This window comes from Periplaneta americana, chromosome 9, assembly GCF_040183065.1.
Source record: "Periplaneta americana isolate PAMFEO1 chromosome 9, P.americana_PAMFEO1_priV1, whole genome shotgun sequence".
Classification (NCBI taxonomy): domain Eukaryota; kingdom Metazoa; phylum Arthropoda; class Insecta; order Blattodea; family Blattidae; genus Periplaneta; species Periplaneta americana.
Window position 1 is genome coordinate 111,573,372 of NC_091125.1, and position 20,950 is coordinate 111,594,321.

At 34.1% G+C, this 20,950-nt stretch overlaps 1 protein-coding gene across 1 annotated transcript in view; it reads right to left on the bottom strand.

Annotated features, from left to right (window-relative positions):
- Lim3 (Lim3 homeobox protein) overlaps window positions 1-20,950 on the bottom strand; it is a 180,253-nt gene that overhangs the window by 33,603 nt on the left and 125,700 nt on the right. The window contains exon 3 of the mRNA XM_069834210.1: window positions 19,775-19,949. Coding sequence (XP_069690311.1) covers window positions 19,775-19,949 — 175 coding nt within the window. The remainder of the gene's footprint in view (window positions 1-19,774; window positions 19,950-20,950) is intronic.

The following is a 20,950-nucleotide window of genomic DNA, read 5'->3' on the forward strand; positions in this document are numbered from 1 at the left end:
CACGCGGTCAGTCTCGTTCCATTTTCTATTTAATGAGCCTTCAGATTTTCCACGTCAGTATACATTTCGGATTTCCAAATTCTGTCTTTCGACTGGTAATGGAATCTAAGCAGTAGCAGAACTTCTTGTATCCTCCTGGGTCCTGGAGTATAGTATACTATACTTCATACATGCATTTAATTTCAAATTTGCCACTAGGTGGAATCATTACAGATCAAGCTCCTGACATCTGTTGGGACTTACAGGAAGCACAAAAAGATCGATTCAATCATTGCACTGCATGTTTCAAATATTTGTAAATGAAAATGGCAAGCAAAAACTCAACTCAAGGCACTGTAGGACATGATTTCTAAGTAAGTACAGAGTAAACGTTACATTTTAAGGGTAAAAAAATATGATATAGTCGACCTGGTTGGCGAGTTGGTATAGCGCTGGCCTTTTATGCCCAAGGTTGCGGGTTCGATCCCGGGCCAGGTCGATGGCATTTAAGTGTGCTTAAATGCGACAGGCTCATGCCAGTAGATTTACTGGCATGTGAAAGAACTCCTGCGGGACAAAATTCCGGCACATCCGGCGAGGCTGATATAACCTCTGCAGTTGCGAGCGTCGTTAAATAAAACATAACATTTGAATATGATAAAAGATGTATGTGCAGAGACCCGAAGTATAGTATAATATACCTGCATTTGTGTCCTAACTGTAACCTGCAGAATTTGTTGAGCATTTTTTCTCACGTCAGTGACTTTTTTTTGAAGTGTAGAATTATATTGAACTTTAAAAATAAGACAAGAACTGTCTCAGGACTCTGGAAGATAATATTTTTCGGCAGACTTCGGGGACTTGGCTTTAGCGGTATTGCGGGAGATGTGGGAAGCGGCGGTAGTAGCTGCATATGATGTTGCGGGTAGACTACTCCTTTCGGTTTTTCCTCATGAAAAAATTTAGTCAAGTCCCTTAAGTGAGACAGGGCGAAGTGGGACAAGTGGCCTTTAGGCTAGGAGCTCACATAAAGGTTAAGATGAGTGTCAAGAGGCCTTGCAATGACGCGATGAGTAGGCTATCATGTATCTTCTAACTTATACTTCCTCCTTTCTACTTTTCATTCATTCGTTCGTTCGTTCGTTCGTTCGTTCGTTCGTTCATCCATTCTACACAACATTCAAATTATGAAATATGGGATTAAGGTACTTATGTTTCAGTGCAGAAATATGCAGGGAATGTGATAAATTGCTCGTTTGGAGTCAAACTGGAATTCATTTGTCCTAACTTTAGTAATAAAATCACCATTTGGAGTCTAATTGCACTAGTTTTTCGCCTTTTCTGACAAATCAGATTTTTGGATAAAGTGCAGTTTGATTCTAGGCGACTCATATGGATTAGGCTTACGTGTACCATGAATATAGAATTACATTACACTCTTAAATAAATTACATATTATATTTCATTACTTTAATTCGAGTATAGGCCTGAACGTAGCACACAATAATTGGGCTTTGTTAAATTCTGTGTACGTTTTTCTGTAGAATACCTAGTTACATATCCAGAATCATATGAATTTTTTAATTTTAAGAAATCGAAATAATTAATTATAAACGTTATTCATGATTCGAAGTGGCCTTGTGCGTGAGTTCGAATCCCGCTCGGATTAATTGCCTATTAATGTTTTTTTTTTAGGTTTTCCCTAACCGTGAGAAGATTGTCATGTATTCCCATGGCGAATCCATCCTCAAACTCATATCGTTAAATACCATCTCGCTGTCACGAATTTCAACGGTGCTATAGAACAGCGTTTCTCAAACTATGGTCCGCGGACCACCTGTGGTCCTTGAGGTCTGCCCTTGTGGTCCTTCAAAAAAGACAGAAAAAAATAAAATTCAAACGAATTGCGTATCACACTGTAGCTTAAAATTTCAAAGTTTGAAAATGACAATCGAATTTCACTTTTTCTCCCAGTACTGACATTTTATTAAATTTATTACCCTATCCGTCTATCGACTTCCCACTCTACTCTCAGCAACAAAAGAGGGATTTAAAGCACTATACACGTGGTGTTTCTCGCCATCTTTTCCCTGCACATCTGGCACTGCGCCTGTAACCCAGCCAGGGACAACCCGAATTCATAACAGAGGACCAAAGTACCGAATCTTAATTCTATTTAAAAATATAAGTATACTGGTATCAAAATATGTTACAAAAATTATAAATTTGCTTTCGAAGGGAACAAGAGTAAGGTGGTCCGCGGAACTGTTCTGACTTTAAAAAGTGGTCCCCACTTCAAAAAAGTTTGAGAAACGCTGCTATAGAACATCGCTATTGATAAAACGTTGTTAAATAACTGAATTAAAGAAATTAAACTTAAGAGTGATCGAACTGGTAAAAGTAAATAATCCAAATTCGAGAAGTCGGTCTCTGCTACGTAACTTGACTCATCAGTACTATTTTTTTTTAATTTTTTTAGTAGGTTATTTTACGACGCTTTATCAACAGCTTAGGTTATTTAGCGTCTGAGTGAAATGAAGGTGATAATGCCGGTGAAATGAGTCCGGGGTCCAACACCAAAAGTTACCCAGCATTTCCTCATATTGGGTTAAGAGAAAACTCCGGAAAAACCGGGAATCGAACCCGGGCCACCTCGTTTCGCGGCTAGACGTGCTAACCGTTACTCCACAGGCGTGGACCGTACTATTTTTGTATCGATAAGAAAGGAAATAGTGGACATAACTTAATGCATTATTATGTCACACTTTCCGATTAGTTTTTTTTTAAATGAAACTAATTTCGTATTTTTATCAGTGCGCTTTCGCGAGAAACTGTAGGACTACCTGTTATGTGTTTTTATACTTCACACCAATTAATCTCATTCTTAGATTATTCATTTTGCTTTATTGCACTAATTAGTGTCATCAGTCTTAAAGTAGTCACTAACGGTATTGCCAAACTAACAACTCTAAAATCAACACAAGCAGCAACGAAATTCTACAAAATTCCAAGCAGTTCCGTACATCATGTTTGTCAGCGATATTTATTCCAGGTTCGAAAGGCAAATACAAATAAATGGATATGTTTGTTTGGTTTCACTTCTGCTTCAGTCAGACGGAAACACAATAGAGAGGCCCTATTCCTGTGGTGACAAGTGATAGAGTGGTTTTACTGCACTCCGCGGACTGAAATTCAAATCTATCGACAATAAAATAGACAGGTCATATTTAACAAAATTAAAGGAATGCATATTTATGACATGCATTAATGATGACTTTGAACGATATTGCAATTTAAAATAGCTCCAACCGGTAAATTTTGACGCAATTCGCATACAATCATTAATTCCACACTTTTTATGAAATTACAGCAGTATTAGCTAATAACCGACTGCATCAGAAACTGAAACTGACGGTTCAAATAACATGTGACGACAAACCAAACCAGTTCAAACAAATTGGATGTGTTAGTCGCTTTGATAAATCAGTTGGCGGAGCACTGGCTTATGATGACCCGCATTCGAACCACGGTGATAACTTTGTCCACCATAGATACGACTCCGCCAAGGTTCTTGAGGGTTTTTATAAGGGTGTTCCTATTTCTCTCCACCATTCCATCCCAACTCTTCATTTTAATATTTTTCATAATTTCAATAGTGTTAATTCAAAACGTGCTGTGACCGGCGTACAGATTGTGGCCGTCAAATAGTTTAGGAGAAATCACTTCACACAAACGACATGTCGGAAACTACTTATTCGGTGACAGAGATGATAAAACCGGATATTTCCGCTCAATTTGAAAACTGACTTGCAGACACTGAATATGAAAATTAATCCGTCATATGGTTTAGGAGAAATCATTTCACACAGACGCATGCCGGAAACTACTTTTTCGGTGACAGGGATGATAAAACCGGATCTTTCCTCTCAATTTGGAAACTGACTTACAGGCACTGAATATGAAAAAATCCGTCAAATATTGGTCTGGTGCGTAAGTTCGTAGAGTTTTTTCATAAGTTTATTAAACACATCAGATACACATGAGAGAGAAGTTAATCATCAACAATATATTCTCCTTTACTATTTACAACAGTCTGCCAACGCTAGAGTAATTTTTCGGTTCCACTTTTGAGTTAAAGAAGTCGTCAAGCCATGTTCGGAGCGCATTTTCATCCGGAAAGGAAGTTCCTCGAAGGTTTTTCGATAGAGAGCGGAAAAGGTGAAACGCTGAGGGCGCAAGATCAGGTGAATAAGGTAGGTGCGGAATGACTTCCCAACCCAACTCCTGGATAGTGTTTTGTGTCAGGTTAGCAGAGTGCGGAAAAGCGTTATCGTGGAGTAGCATCACTTCACGCAGTCTTGTTGGTCTTTTTTTTTTTTTGGATTGTGTGTGCAAGACGTCTCAGTTGGTGGCAATAAATGTCGCACGACGGTGGAATGGTCACAGTTAACCACATTTGTCAGTTCACGGATACACTGACGTGCATCATTGTGGATTAACGTGTTTAAACGCGCTTTATCAAACCCCGAAGGTCTTCCTGAACGTGGAGTGTCACTATTATCAAAACGACCCTCCTTGGAACGAGAAAATCATTTTCTTGCCGTGATCTCTCCGATAGCATTGTCTCGTACACAACGCAAATGTTTCTGGCCGCCTCCGCTGCTTTCGCCCCTCTATTGAACTCAAAAAGAAGAATGTGTCGGAAATGTCCCACTTTCTCAACTAGACACTCCATTTTCTAGCGTCCACGGCTCCACTCACTACCTGCAAAAATGAAAACTTCAATATGTAAACTCAAGCACAACATTTGAACTTCAAATAAAAAATGACAATCGATAAATAAACATATAGCAACCGGAATACTAACATGCGAAACAAAAACGCTACGAACTTATGCACAACCTAAAAATAGTTTAGGAGAAATCATTTCACACAAACGCATGCCGGAAACTACTTCTTCGGTGACAGGGATGATAAAACCGAATCCTTCCACTCAATTTGGAAATTGACTTTTGTAGCTCCACAATACCACAGTAAGTTATTCCCCCTTTACAACCCGAGTAATGAGAAAGTAAAATAGTTAATAATGCTGCATTACTCGGAGTGTCCGTTTTGTTGGCCACTTATCACACAAGATCTTCCAGAGACCGTAAAAATGTCATACGAAGCCTTATTTAATAACGAGTGCTGAAATTATGTTTCAGTAATTAAAACTCGCTAATCTCCCATTCTGTTCAGTACGCTTAGGGCATAAAAACAACATAATCTCCTGGTCCCGTCAGTAATGTTCCGAGCAAGTGTGACTGCAATATCATATATCAATAAGGCCAGGGGACGCACTTCAAATCACACCGTTCTTCTATATGGCTAGTTCAAATTACGGCCGTGCACGCGAACATGAGTGCACGACAAAGACCGCTGCGCACTATCGCCTGGCATCAGACTCATTATCCTGAAAAGGGGCGAAAAGTCACGTGAATGCGTTTAAATATTTCAACGTTACGTCCTACCCATCACAGTAATGTTAGCCATCTGACTGCAATTTCAGAGCGGGGAACATTGTCCTTCGTAGGCTGTACTTAATTATAGTGATGGTAAGTTATGGTGTAGGCTTATTGAAAAATACAATCATTATTAATATTGTTGCTATTATTATTATTATTATTATTATTATTCTTATTATTATTATAATGGAGAGGAAAAAATGGGATTATAAGGGTACAGTGCATCAGTTATTCATAGATTTAAAAAAGGCATATGACTCGGTTAAGAGGGAAATATTATATGATATTCTTATTGAATTTGGTATTCCCAAGAAACTATTTCGATTAATTAAAATGTGTCTCAGTGAAACATACAGCAGAGTCCGTATAGGTCAGTTTCTATCTGATGCTTTTCCAATTCACTGCGGGCTAAAGCAGGGAGATGCACTATCACCTTTACTTTTTAACTTCGCTTTAGAATATGCCATTAGGAAAGTTCAGGATAACAGACAGGGTTTGGAATTAAACGGGTTACATCAGCTTCTTGTCTATGCGGACGACGTGAATATGTTAGGAGAAAATCCACAAACGATTAGGGAAAACACGGAAATTTTACTTGAAGCAAGTAAAGCGATCGGTTTGGAAGTAAATCCCGAAAAGACAAAGTATATTATTATGTCTCGTGACCAGAATATTGTACGAAATAGAAATATAAAAAATTGGAGATTTATCCTTCGAAGAGGTGGAAAAATTCAAATATCTTGGAGCAACAGTAACAAATATAAATGACACTCGGGAGGAAATTAAAAGCAGAATAAATATGGGAAATGATTATTATTGTTCGGTTGAGAAGCTTTTATCATCTAGTCTGCTGTCAAAAAATGTGAAAGTTAGAATTTATAAAACAGTTATATTACCGGTTGTTCTGTATGGTTGTGAAACTTTGACTCTCACTCTGAGAGAGGAACATAGGTTAAGAGTGTTTGAGAATAAGGTGTTTAGGAAAATATTTGGGGCTAAGAGGGATGAAGTTACAAGAAAATGGAGAAAGTTACACAACGCAGAACTGCACGCATTGTATTCTTCACCTGACATAATTAGGAACATTAAATCCAGACGTTTGCGGTGGGCAGGGCATGTAGCACGTATGGGTGAATCAAGAAATGCATATAGAGTGTTAGTTGGGAGACCGGAGGGAAAAATACCTTTGGGGAGGCCGAGACGTAGATGGGAGGATAATGTTAAAATGGATTTGAGGGAGGTGGGATATGATGATAGAGACTGGATTAATCTTGCTCAGGATAGGGACCAATATCGGGCTTATGTGGGGGCGGCAATGAACCTCCGGGTTCCTTAAAAGCCATTTGTAAGTAAGTATTATTATTATTATTATTATTATTATTATATTATTATTATTATTATTAATTCAATTCTGAGAAATATTTATGTGTTCTTCCTAGGTTTCCTTGCCTGTAAGATGCACTCTTCTTCCTCCAGAGGCCGCCATCCAGACATTCTTCATCATTCATGTTTCTTCCCTGCATGCTGTCTCTTATTCTATCCTACCAACTAGGTTACGGCTTTTATTGTTTCGCTTTTCCAGACGGTATTCAGTGGGGGACTTCTTTGTTTACTTGAGTATCTTCCCTTCGTATTATTCAGAGCGATTCCCTCGCTAGAGATCCCAATCTTTCCGCAATAAATTCACTACATATTCTATATATTTTTAGTTTAGAATGCAAATTTATGAGTAAATACATTGACCATTTTTTATCAGGTTTATCCCACATACGGAGAATGTTTCCCTCCGACATACAAAAACTATGCGATCCGGAAGCAATTCTTCAGCTATCGTCACACGATATGATCAAAGTTTTGCTTTAACAGTTTTTTTTAATAATAATTTAATAATTTATTTATTTAATCTGGCAGAGCTAAGGCCAATAGGCGTTCTCTTCCGCCCAGCCAGACTCTAATTCTAATTGAATACAATTGCTTACATAGTTATTACATTAATATCTAGACCATAAAACAACATGAAAGTAAATAATAAAAGTTGGATAAGTAATGTTAGTGTGACAATAATAAACATTGGTAAGAAATAGTTATAATAATAATAATAATAATAATAATAATAATAATAATAATAATAATAATAATAATAATAATACAGTAGAACCCCGATTATCCGTCACCCTTTTAACCGATTGGCGGATTATCCGACTGTCTATTTCTTGCTCTTTTTTTTCAGAAATAAATAACTTATATGAAGTATTGTTTTGTACATCATATTAGTAGGTTCTACATATGTTTTTGCTAGAGAGTGTTATTATAAGTCTTTATCGTTACACAGCATTGTCTACTGTTCGAATTGCCGTTCTATAATATAATTTGTATATCAAATGTCTTCCACGGGTGTTAACAGAAAACGTGTTGTGCTAACTATAAAAAAAATGGAAATAATTGAATGGTTTGAGTAAGAGAAACTGTGGCTCATTTCGCATCAGAAGACGAGATTGGAGTTACAACTGCGCGATTTAATAAAAAAAACAAGGATGAAGTGTAAAAAGGTATGTAAATCTACAACATGAGACCTCCTTTATTCCTATCTTTCCTGAGACAGTCATTACAAAGGGCTTCTTTGTCCCTTAAAAACCCGTCGTTGACAACCAGACTTAAATTAGTGAACTTCTGATTCACTATCTAGCGAGTTAAATACAAGACCATGGAGGAAATTACAAAATTTTCATGGTACGGATTATCCGATTTTTTCGATCAACCGTTCACTCCACCCCCTTCATTACCACGGATAATAGAGGTTCTACTGTAATAGTAGTAATAATAATAATAATAATAATAATAATAATAATAATAATAATAATGAAATAATTTAGATATTTATCTGTGATATAATATATAACCATTAAACATTGAGAAACCTGAAACAGCTATTATTGTTAACAAGAATTGTTAGAAAAATATTGCGTTAGCCTATTCTTAAATTGGTTTGATGTCTGACAGTCACTGACATTACTCGGTAGGGAATTCCAAAGCCGAGGAACAGCCACAGTGAAAGAACAAGAATATGAGGATGTTCGGTGGGAGGGAATGGATAATATTGAGGAGTGTTGTGATCGTATGTCTAGGTTTTGATGGGTGGATAAATTTTGAAAACGAGACACAAGATAGACAGGAGAGGAGAGATGCAATATGTAAGCAGAATATGGAAGATTAGTCTCTTGAGAAAGCCCCGTTAATAATTATGATGGTGATGCCTACAATCGCTCCTTATGTGATTCCCTAGGTGAAGAAATTGTATTCCATTCTCGTCACCGCACCTCAGTGGGCAAGCACCTTTACATAAAATGTAAACCTTCCAAATTTCGCCACCTTAAGCAAATTTATTTTTAATTTGATGATGAAATTATATTCCGAAAGTATAAAAAAAATTGCGTTGCAATGTTCATACTAAAGAGCATCTTCAATAAAAATTGTGTAAAGAGTAAGGTACTCCTTACCTTACAAAAAACGAAAGAGACAGGGGCATGCAACTGGCGAACTTAAGACGCATGTGTTCCCTAAGTTCGCCACTTGTGTTCCTATTGTAAATTAAAATAATATTTTAATATCATCAGGGCACAGATGTAATATATTTTAATATAGAAAAAAATGGTCATATTATAAATTAAACAAAGTTTTATCATTAATAAATTATCACATTATTAATAATTTTAGTATTATTTTACCTATAAAATATCTAAAATATCACTCATTTAAATACTAAAATTAAAATGTAATCAGTTATTTAAACCGCCAAATGTTTAAAACGATCCCAGAGAAGCAATAACGAATGATCCAAGTTGGCCATGAAAGAAGCTGCAGTGGAGAACTTAAGAACAGTTCCAACATTTAATAATAATAATATCATAAAGTAGGATTTCACTATATATATGGCTGTATATATATAAATACAGCCAGGAAGTACACAAAATAGGCTTTAAAATGATATATTGCACTCTGTAAATGCATTAATTATTCTGTTGGAAGAAACGAATACTTGCAGAGCAAATCTTATATCGGCACCTTGTGTATTCAACGAAGTTCTAACGCATCATGCATCAAGTTACTGCTGCCAACTTTTGGCCAAATATGGTATCTTAATGGAAATGACGATTGGCGAACTTTGGAGACCTGGCGAACTTAGAAATTTCTACCTTATATCCTGGATAAAACAGCTTCCTTAATCGATGAACTTCCCGTGTCACTAATTTCTGCTTACAATATTTTGAAAATACATTTCGCCAACTAAAAGTGTTTGAAAATGCTCTTTAGCGCGTTTTAAACGAACACGTTATTTAATATTTACGAAAAAAAAAAAACACTCACTGCTTGATTTGAAGCATCTTTATCGAACAGTCAACCTAATAACATCTTAAGCCTGAACGAGTCATTGTTACAAGAGGAGTTCAAATGAGTAGCAGGAGAGGGATAGGCCTATCTGTTTCTTAATGTAGTAGGCCTATAATACATTTTTATTCAAATTATAAATAGAGAATAAGCTTATACTTTTATTAGGCATAAACACCGATGACTGATTCTTCAGTTTTATTTGTTTAGTTTCGTGAGTTTAGTATTTTGAATAATAATAATAATAATAATAATAATAATAATAATAATAATAATAATAATAATAATAATAATAACAATAATAATAATAATATAATACCAATAATAATATTAATACTACTACTATTATTATTATTATTACTATTATTATTATTATTATTATTATTATTATTATTATTATTATTATTATTATTATTATTCAGAAGCCAATTGAGGAGATGAGAGAAAATTGTAATTAAAATCAAGCATGGACAATAGAAAAGACAGATGAACAGTTAATTTGTGAAAACAGTACTTTCATTAAGTACCTACAGTAATTTGAAGGGAGAAGCTGAATATTTTATATAGCTGCTCAAGATAAGACACTGAAGACCAAGAGCTACGCAATAAAAGTAATTAGAAGAGAGGAAAACAGCGTGTGTAGGATTCGTAAAAATTTGATGAAACCATAGAATGTCTAGTAGCTGGATGTCCCATTTCATTTCAGGACAAATATTCAAAGGCAACACAACAGAGAATGCTCTCAGATTCACTAAGGTATTTCTTGTAAAGCTGTTGAAATAAAAGTCGATAAAGACAAATATGCCGATCCCTTATCAACGAGTGAAGATGGACATAAAACAGTAATCTGAACTCAATAATGTGCTTGCTTAACTATGAATAACTTATTCAACTTCATAAGATAGAAAATTAAAAAAAAGGGAGAAAAAAATTATAAAAATAAATTTTCTCTCAATGTGAAATAAATAAATAAATAAATAAAATAATAAATAAATAAATAAATAAATAAATAATCAAACAAACAAATACATACATGAATGGATGAATGAATGAATGAATGAACAAATAAATAAACGAGCGAATAAATAAACAAATAAATAAATAAATAAATAAATAAACAAATAAATAAATAAATGGTGGTGATAATAATAATAATAATAATAATAATAATAATAATAATAATAATAATAAACACAACTTCTCACGTCTTTGCAAAACGAGCATTCAAAGTTCATTGGAACAAGACAAAAAGCACATAGCAAACGGACATAGCCTAATGCGAGTATTATACTGACAGATGTGATCAAGAAATCTCATAAAAATTTAGATAAGTGGCAAAACTTCGGACGTATACATTATTTTAAGATGTGTTTGGAAAATAACTAAATAATAACATTAATAATATCAAACCAATAACATTCCTTTCAGATGGACCTGTATCTTCTTTCAATTGTTATCCGTTGAAATATAGGTCTACTTATTTTTTTACAGTCTCCAGTTCATCGTTTTGTTTTTTACTTGATTGTACCATTTCAATTGCTGAGTTTTAACTTAATCTGTTACTGAAGTGGATATTTTCATATTTTTATCAAGCACATCAGAAAACAATTATTATTCGAGATATTGAAAAGGGGAATTCTTAAACGTCCAATAATTTATATATATATATATATATATATATATATATATATATATATGGAGCAAAAGATACTTTACACTCTTAAAATGTAGGTATAATATTGTAGTAATATCATGGCAACAATGTACAGTATGTAATTTGGCACCAGCAATTTCTCTAATGGCATTTAAAGTTAATATCATAGATAATTAAAGTTTTGCTGGATGGTAACGAAACAAACGAAAACCTATCGCCGAGTATAACAGACAGTTGGCATAGTGTTAGTGGTACGATCTGCTTGTTTACATGTGGTGCCAGACTCATGATATATGTGGAAAACTTTCATGAACTCTACTTCTAGGACGATGGAGCGCTTCCCCATTATGCTACAGTTGTTCCTGTGTACTTGGATCAAATTTTTAACTTTAAAGTGATAGGAAGGTGTGCAGCCACCACGTTCACCCGATTTCAACCCAGTGGACTTCTACCGCCTACTTATAGGGTGCGATGAAATACTCAGTGTACGGTAGGAAACCAGAATCTCTTGAACAGCTGAGAGTTACATTTAGAATGCTTTTGAATTCTTGGACAGATACTGAGATGTGTGTTCATGTGTGTCAAAGTGTTTCACACAGACTCCAACTGTGCGTTAATACAGAAGAAAAACAATTTAAACACAAAATAAATTAAATCATTTAAGTAAGTACACAGAAAATGAATGTAGGTTAATTTTGTGCCACCCGGTATATATACAGTAATTGACTCTACTGGAATTCTTACTCATTTCAGCTGAATTATATGTATATATAATATATAATTGTAGGACCTATAATATCCTGTTTTTGAATAATATAAAAGATATTTATTTTGAAGCAAGCTGAGTAGTTCCTGTATAAAGAACTCCGCTACTTCCCTCAACAATTCTGATGTATTAACTGATTATTTTTACTGTTTCTCCCTTCGAAAAGAAAATTGAAGGCGGTGTCGATCTTTTCGTAATTTCGTTGAGTACCCAGAAAATCAATTACAGAACCATCAAATTTATATTCCTCTCTGAGGGGTATTTCTGTTACTCATGGTAAAAATTTCAATTCAGTTCTCTCTCATGGAACGAATCAAACAGAGACGGTAAGTAATAAACGAATTACATTCCTGAGAACAAATATATGTAACGATAATTACAAGTTTTATATGAGAGTTAATACAATTTCTGATAACCATTTGTTTTTCCAGGTGCCAGTCATTTTCTTAATTACAATTCGACTGTGAGCATCAATTAATAATTTTACATGAGAATGTAATTTCCGTTTTGCTTGTATCTAATCCATGAATCGTAACCTTTTCGAGACCGGGACCACGATTTATTTAAGACTCATTCCCCTGACTATTACACTTTTACTACGTCACACTACTTTTTATCAATAAAACGGTACGAAAGGACGTCTTTCAACCAATCATGGCTGCTTATCGCACAATTTTATCGCGTCCCTAGCATTTGTTTATTTTTATCACTACCCTAGCATTTATTTCTTTGTTTGCCAACATTTCAAACTGCAATGGTCTGGACGTCAAAAAACAGAAAATTACAAACCACTCCAGTCGATTCACAGCACTTTCCAATATGACTCACATTGGCATACAAGAACAAGAATTAATAAAGATCACTCGTCATAGCTATGCATCTTTCCTGAAACCCTGTTTACAAATAAATGAAGAGCACCATTCGGAAATCCTGAGTAAGTTGAGGGATACACCATGTACATCACCGAGTTCACTTCTTTTACGCACACGTCCAATATAACATCAACTGAACCACCAACCACTAAAACATTCAAATTTGAAAATTATACCTACTTTCAATAATTGTTTCTTTTAAAATCATTCATGTTTATTTTTTATTTCGTCATCGTTAATTAAAATGTTTCTTGTTTATTTCATCATCCCTAATTAAAACTTTTCTAACACTCGTTTATATTATTTAGGTTATGTTATAGCTTCTGCTATATGATATTATGAACAGTCACGTATCAGAGATTGTTTAATACTAAGATTTATTCAAAATCATCTGTCAAGTGACGTTGATTACTGGGATCGGGATAATTGAAGTGGAATGCAACTGTTTTAATAAAAATGAAACTGAATCAACAAAGCCTTCTTGACCAGTAACCGTCCACAGAGTTCAATGAAGATTCCATAGTTGGCACAACTGATAAGAAAACAGCTATTCATAACACACTACTGCCATCTACTAGCGTAATATTTATAATGTTGAGATGGTATAAATTTGAAAACAGTTTTGTATTTTCGTAAATCAATTAATATTTTATTGTATTGGAGTACTTCGTTACTTCTAATCTTTATATACTTTCTTCTAATCGTGTAATAGTCAATTGAATTCCACTCGAGTTATGATTTTCTCTAGATTAATCAAAACCTCTAGTGAGATTACTGTTGATAAATTCATAGATGCCAACATTTTTAAGAACAGTAGTGTAAATTAATAGACACAAAGGACGGCCTTCAATTTATAACTGTGTCAGGAAAGTAAGCCTACGCTGATATTGCCCAGTTACATGAGATTTAAACCTTCATGGTAATTGAACTGTGAAGAATTAATAATATTATGATGCCATTCGATGGCATAGCGGAGATCTGCTCACCTTCGCTAGTTCTCTAGTAGCAGCACAGAAATAAAAGTAGCAGTTTTAGTAATGCCCTAGCACAGCGGCATAATAAATATAGAAACGGGTTGAAGTAACCATAATTATTTCAGTTTAATCGAATCTCTTTGGGCCGTATTCATAGACATTTTTAGCGCGGGCTTTCGGTAGATTATCAGCGTTTTTCGTATTCATAAACCAGTGTTAGCGATAGGATATGATTTGAATTCTGTACTAATAACCAGTGGATAGCCGGGACTAGCTTAGTACGCTCGTAGCGCGTGCTGCGAAATGTCTATGAATACGGCCCTATTTGTAATCCAATTCCTAATGTTGTTAATCCAGTTCCCTTTCTTTCCACAAACTTTCTCGATCTTTTGAAAGACTTCTGAACCATTGAAACAGTTGTTTTTTTACATTTTATTTGTGTGTTTTTAGTCTAAATTACTTATCTTGGTGTAAGTCAAAAAACAAATTTTTAAACATATAATAATTTATATTTTAATATTAATTTATATTTCAAACGTTTTCGCTATTCTTGGCATCTTCAGGCATTCTTAAATATCTATACATGTATTCATTTATAGATTTTCATTGGCTATATATAGCCTAATCTATAAATGAATACATATTTAGATATTGTAAGAATGCCTGAAATTGCCAAGAATGGCGAAAACTTTTGCAATATAAATTAATATTAAACAAATTGTTACATGTTGTAATTTTTTTAAATTTATACCAAGATAAGTAATTTACAGTAGACTGAAAAACCACAAATAAAATATTCAAATTATCAATTTAGACTCACCGGAATACAATTTCCATAATGAATTGTATTGAAACAGTGCTAAGAAATGACTTTTTCCTATTTTCTTGATTCAAGCATAGAAGATCGTTGCAATGTCATATACAGTGTCTACTGATTTAGGCCTATTGTTCACATAGTATTGCGATCATGTTTTTCAATTTTTTGTATAGGTCTACTATCTTATATTTGGTATATTTGTAATGTTCTCTATTTCAAAGTTTACTACAGAAGGCTTTATGACCTTAACTCTAACAGGTTAAATAAAACCATTATTATCATTATCATTATTATTATTAGAATTATTGTTGTTGTTGTTGGAAACAGTATAAATTTATACAGACACTAAAGTATCATAGAGTTTGTAGAGACGTCTGCATACGGAGCAGAAAACTTGGGCGAGAAATTGAGCAACGAGTTTGACTGGAGTTGTTTCAGGATAACTCAACTCTCAACTCTCAACTCAACTCAATTCAATTTAATTTAATTTAATTAAGAACATATACATAAAAACGTTACATTAAAATATCCCGAAAGAGCAAAGCTCGTGTTTGGGGACAGTTCCGTTACATAAATATACATACTTTGTAGAAGAAATACTTAAGAAAAAAGGTCACATAAAGATGATAATAAAATTAGTAAATAATAATACTAGTAATAACTGAGTGAAAAAAGAGACGATGTTGAGATTGGTGGATTAATATTAAATCATTATTAGTAGTATAACTAGTACAGGTCATTTTGATATAGTAACCGAGATAAGATAGTAAAAATATGCTTAGTGTAGGAATAAACTTGTTTTACAATACATGGTACATAATATAAATACAGGGAAGTCTGTCATATATATTTTTTTAATTCTGGATCTGAAAATTTCATTGCTTAAAGTAGTCAATTCTGGATGAAATTTTATTATCGAATTATATAGCCGTGGACCATAATTTGTGCTGTGTAGTAAAGCAGCAGATGTGAAACATTTAGGTTCAAATAATTTAAGAATTTCATTTCGTCTTGTATTATGATCATGTGGCTAAGCTACAAAATTCATTCTATTTCTATGATAGAATTTCATTAAAGAGTACTTATAAATTTGATCAATTCTAAAAACATTCAATCCGGAATGTATCAAATTTGTTGGATAATCCAGTCGCCTTTTCAAAAAAATTTTGATTATACGTTTTTGCAACATAATTAGAGGAAAAAGAGCAGTTTTTGTAATGCCTCCCCATCCAATTATATCATATTGGATTTCAGATTCAACTATAGCCAAATAAACCAAACGTAATACATGAGTAGGCAAGTAATGGCGAAGGTTTACAAATTTGTACATTGTTTTACGGATCCTGTTACATAAAAAGGTGATTTGTCTATCCCATTTCAAGTGCTGATGAACAATAATTCCCAGGTATTTCACATCTACAGATTCTTCCGGGCAAGGGCATTTACAGGTTGTAGAGAGTTTACAAAATGAGTTGTGGATTATTAATTTTAAATGGGAAAGTGATTTCAATTTGTTCAATCCAGAGACTGTTGAAGAAAATGGCACCAAAGTAGTTTTAGTTATATTTAGAGATAGCAAATTTGCATCAAGCCAGTTTTTGATCAAATTTACACCTACGTTGGCATGTTTATAAGTGTCCCCCCAAGTTAAACCACTGAAAATCACCACCGTATCATCAGCGTAAGAATAACAGGAGCCATTATGTACTTTCAAATCAATGTTTAATAAATCATTCATATATATTAAAAATAGAATAGGACCTAAAATTGTTCCCTGAGGGACACCTATACCAATATTTAGCTTTTCACTGATATTATCATCAATTTTGGTTACCTGAGTTCTTTTGTTTAAGTATGATTGAAATAACTTATGCGCAATACCTCTGACTCCTATATCAAATCATTTGTCCACAAGTAAACGATGGTTAACCGTGTCAAAAGCTTTCCTTAAATCTAAGAAAATCCCTAAACATTTACAATCGTTATCCAACTCCTACATAATTTTACCAGTGACTGCAATAATTGCGTCGTCCGTAGATTATTTATTTCTGAAACCATACTGATGTTTGGACAGAATTTCATTTTTATCTAAGTAATTTACTAATCTGTTTTTTTAACATTTCTCTAATATCTTTGAAAAGCTAGAGAGCAAGGATATAGGTCTATAGTTATTCAGACTTTTTCTTTCCCCTGACTTATGGACCGGTACAACTACAGCATTTTTCAGAGATTCTGGGAAAACTCCTTGGGTGAGACATAGATTGAACACATAAACAAGCGGTTTTAATATATGTTTAATGATAATATTTAATGTGTTATTTGTAATTTTGTCGATTCCCGGTGAGACATTATTTTTTAAGGATTTAACAATATTATAAATTTCTTCTTCGATTACTGGTGATAAAAACATGGAGGAAGATGCGTGCTTATTATGGCCACTGCAATAATTTTCCGTGTTAAATGCCGATTTGTTAATTTTCGATGCAATGCTATGTCCAACCTTTGAGAGATATTTATTAAATTCATTAGCTATGTCCTTTTTGTTTTTAAATATTTCTCCCTCTTCATTTAAAATCTCTAATATGATACTATTTTGGTTCACATTTACGTCTGTGGCTTCATTAATAGTTTGCCAGAATTTCCTAGGATTATTTCGATACTTCTGAAATTGATATTGATAATACTGAGTTTTCATGTTTCTTATAATAAGAGTTAGGGTATTTCTGTATTTTTTGTAATAATTTATTAGATTTATATTATCAGGTTCTTTTCTAATATTTCTGGCTAATTTGTCTCTTATACGGATTGACTTAATGATACCTGTGGTTATCCAGGGTTTTATTCTTCTTAATTTACAAGATACTTTAAGGTAAGATACATCTGTGCTTCTGTCTACATAATTAGATATTAAATTTTGGAATACTTGAAAGCATACTTCAGCATTTTCACAGTTAAGGACGGAATCTCAATTCTCTTTTTCTATAAGCGAAATTAGCTTACTGTAATTTATGTTTCTTTTTATATGGAGAGGATACTGAGATGTATTCGGGTTTTTAATTCCAATTTCGAATAATGCAATAACTGCATAGTGGTCGGTAATAGCACTACAGAAAATTGCAGACACAAATTTCCAGTTACTATTTGTTTTAAAAAATATGTGATCAAAGCAAGGCAAGTATTTATTTTATTTTATTTTATAGATAGATATATTCTAGGAAGTGCAATTAATTTTTATTAAGTTGTATCAGATTCACTTTTTATAATGAATTAACAATTCTTGAATACAGTGATTTCTTAAGAGCTTCCACTGTATTTAAGAATTGTTAATTCATTATAAAATGTGAATCTGATACAACGTTAATAAAAATTAATTGCATTTCCTAGAATACATCTATCTATAAAATAAATACAGTAAACAAATAAATAGATGAATGAATTAAATAAATAAATATTATCTTAAATTCTCCAGTAATATCCTTACTATTTTCTAGATGTTGAATAATGTTTACTTTGTCAGAAATACTGAGACGTGAACGTTTTGTGACATGACGCCATACCCTTATGCGGGGGCTTGGATTCTCGTCACAACTACAGATTACATTGTATTGTTTTCTGCTTTCTTTAGACTCAAAAATATTCTACTAAATCGGCGGAGCAGTGTAAATGAAAAAGAATAAATTTGTTTGAAATGAGGACAAAAGCAGGATACGAACAATTTTTAGAGACTTAGAATCAGGCCGAGTAATAATGTGTAAAAATTTGACAAATCCATATTCGTGAATAAGATATTCATGTACCTATTGCCATTACTGTCTAATTTGTCTTTTAGAATTTGTATGTTAATGTTTCCAACAATGATTTGATTGCTTGTGTCTTTAGAATTAGACAAAAATAGTTCAAAATAGTCTAAAAATTCATTTATACAATTGTTTGGGGATCTATATATCGCCACAATGAGAATTTGTGAGACGGTGAATTGATGTGTTTGTGAGACGGAACTGTCGAAACCCACTGTGGTACTAGAGGGCATACACAAGTCTCGGGGCGGGCAGGAAATGCAAGTACAGTCTTGTATTCGTTGATGGATAAAAAATAAGAATTTGTATTCATTTCACCTGCCACACCCACTACCCTTATTGGACTGAAATTTCAATTCTGGTTTGTGGAACTTAGGAAAGTCTACTGTACTTATTCCCGTATGATAGATGTTTTCCTGTCCATAATATTCCTTGATTTTCATGCTCTACCAAGACCAGACCAGACTCTACCAAGACCAGACTACACAGTCTGGTATTGGCTCTACCTAAAAACGACGTTTGCCGATTGCAGGGACTTTCTGCGCGTGTTATATCTAAGTAGGAGAGCATTTACTTTCTCCTATATCGACGGAGCAGTGTATAAGTATCTGGCAACCTTACTCAGAGGCTATAGGAATAGAGTGGTCTTATACACCGTAAATCCATTGAATGAAATCTTCCGGCTACACCTTTCTTTCTCAATAAGACGTGCTAATGATTTTGATCACTTCTTAAGATCCCAATACCTTCTACCGAACTTTGATTTTGTGAATTTTGGATCAAATTCCACACGTGGTAACCAATAGATACCGAGGAATAACTGTAGCAGAAATATTAGCAGTAGCAGTAGCAGTGTTAGTAGAAAATGATATAACTTATCGTATTTTGAAGAGTACACACCACAGGCAGAGCTCTTGTTTGGTCGTGACTGATTCTGCCATCGTTACATTAAGGTGGTACAGTTATTTGTCAGTATTGGTGTATATCAGCAATTTTCTTCCTGCTGATCTGTAGTGAGTACTCACTTGAAGAAGTCGTCCTTGCAGAAGACTTGGCCGTTACGGGCGAAGCACTTATCGCTGAGCTGGCCACTGCACTCGCTACACTTGAGGCACTTGGCATGCCACGTGCGGTCCAGGACCTTCAGGATGAAGCGGTCCAGGATCAGCTCCTGGCAGCCGCCGCATTTCGGGATGCTCGCTGTAACATACAATTAAAATATCATATGGCTAGCGGAAGATTAACATTACAGATTTTGTCATAAGTTTGCGTTTTTTAAATTTAGGCTACGTTTATTTTTTATTGTTGTAACTATTGTAATTTTATTATTTTAATTATTGTAATGTTATTGTATATTATATATATGTAACTGAAACCGGGTTAGGTATACCCAAGTGCAGTGTTAATACATACATACATACATACATACATACATACATACATACATACATACATACATACATACATACATACATACATACATACATACATACATACATACTGGGTGTTCAGTTCAAAATGTGTCATGGCTCACTGTATGTCGTCATGTGGCTATCCGATGAGCCTAGAGAATTCAATCTTCCTACACTTCCGCAAAGGCGTATTACCTAAATGCGAGAGAAGTTGCCTAGCAAGTACGGCGTTCATTCTGAAGATTACTTACCGATACGTACGGTAACGCCAGTAGTGGCAAGAATGTGAACTGTTTGGAAACACGTACTGAAGTGAGTTTTTTTTCTTACTGTCGGGATATGGGGAGAGGGTTAAGACGATTACTTACGTATTTGTTGACATTAACTTGGACGGTCAACATGGACACGGAGCATTTTGATTTGTGTTGTGGAATGTTGCCGTACGCAATCGATGATAACAAATACCCTGCGTACGACTTGCCCGCGCAAAACACAGTTCGAAAGAGGTTATGGTAGCACACAGACTTTACAGGCCGCCATCTGTTGCTACGACATTCAAGTTATACCATACACGTTCTCAAGTTCAGATTGAACGCCTTGATTAATAGGCAACTTCTCTGACATAATAGCTGAAACTCGCTTCAAATCGCTGACTCACAACAGTGACGTCATGACACACTTTGAAATGAACACCCAGTACATACATACATACATACATACATACATACATACATACATACATACATACATACACACATACAAACAAACCAACAAACAAACAAACAAACA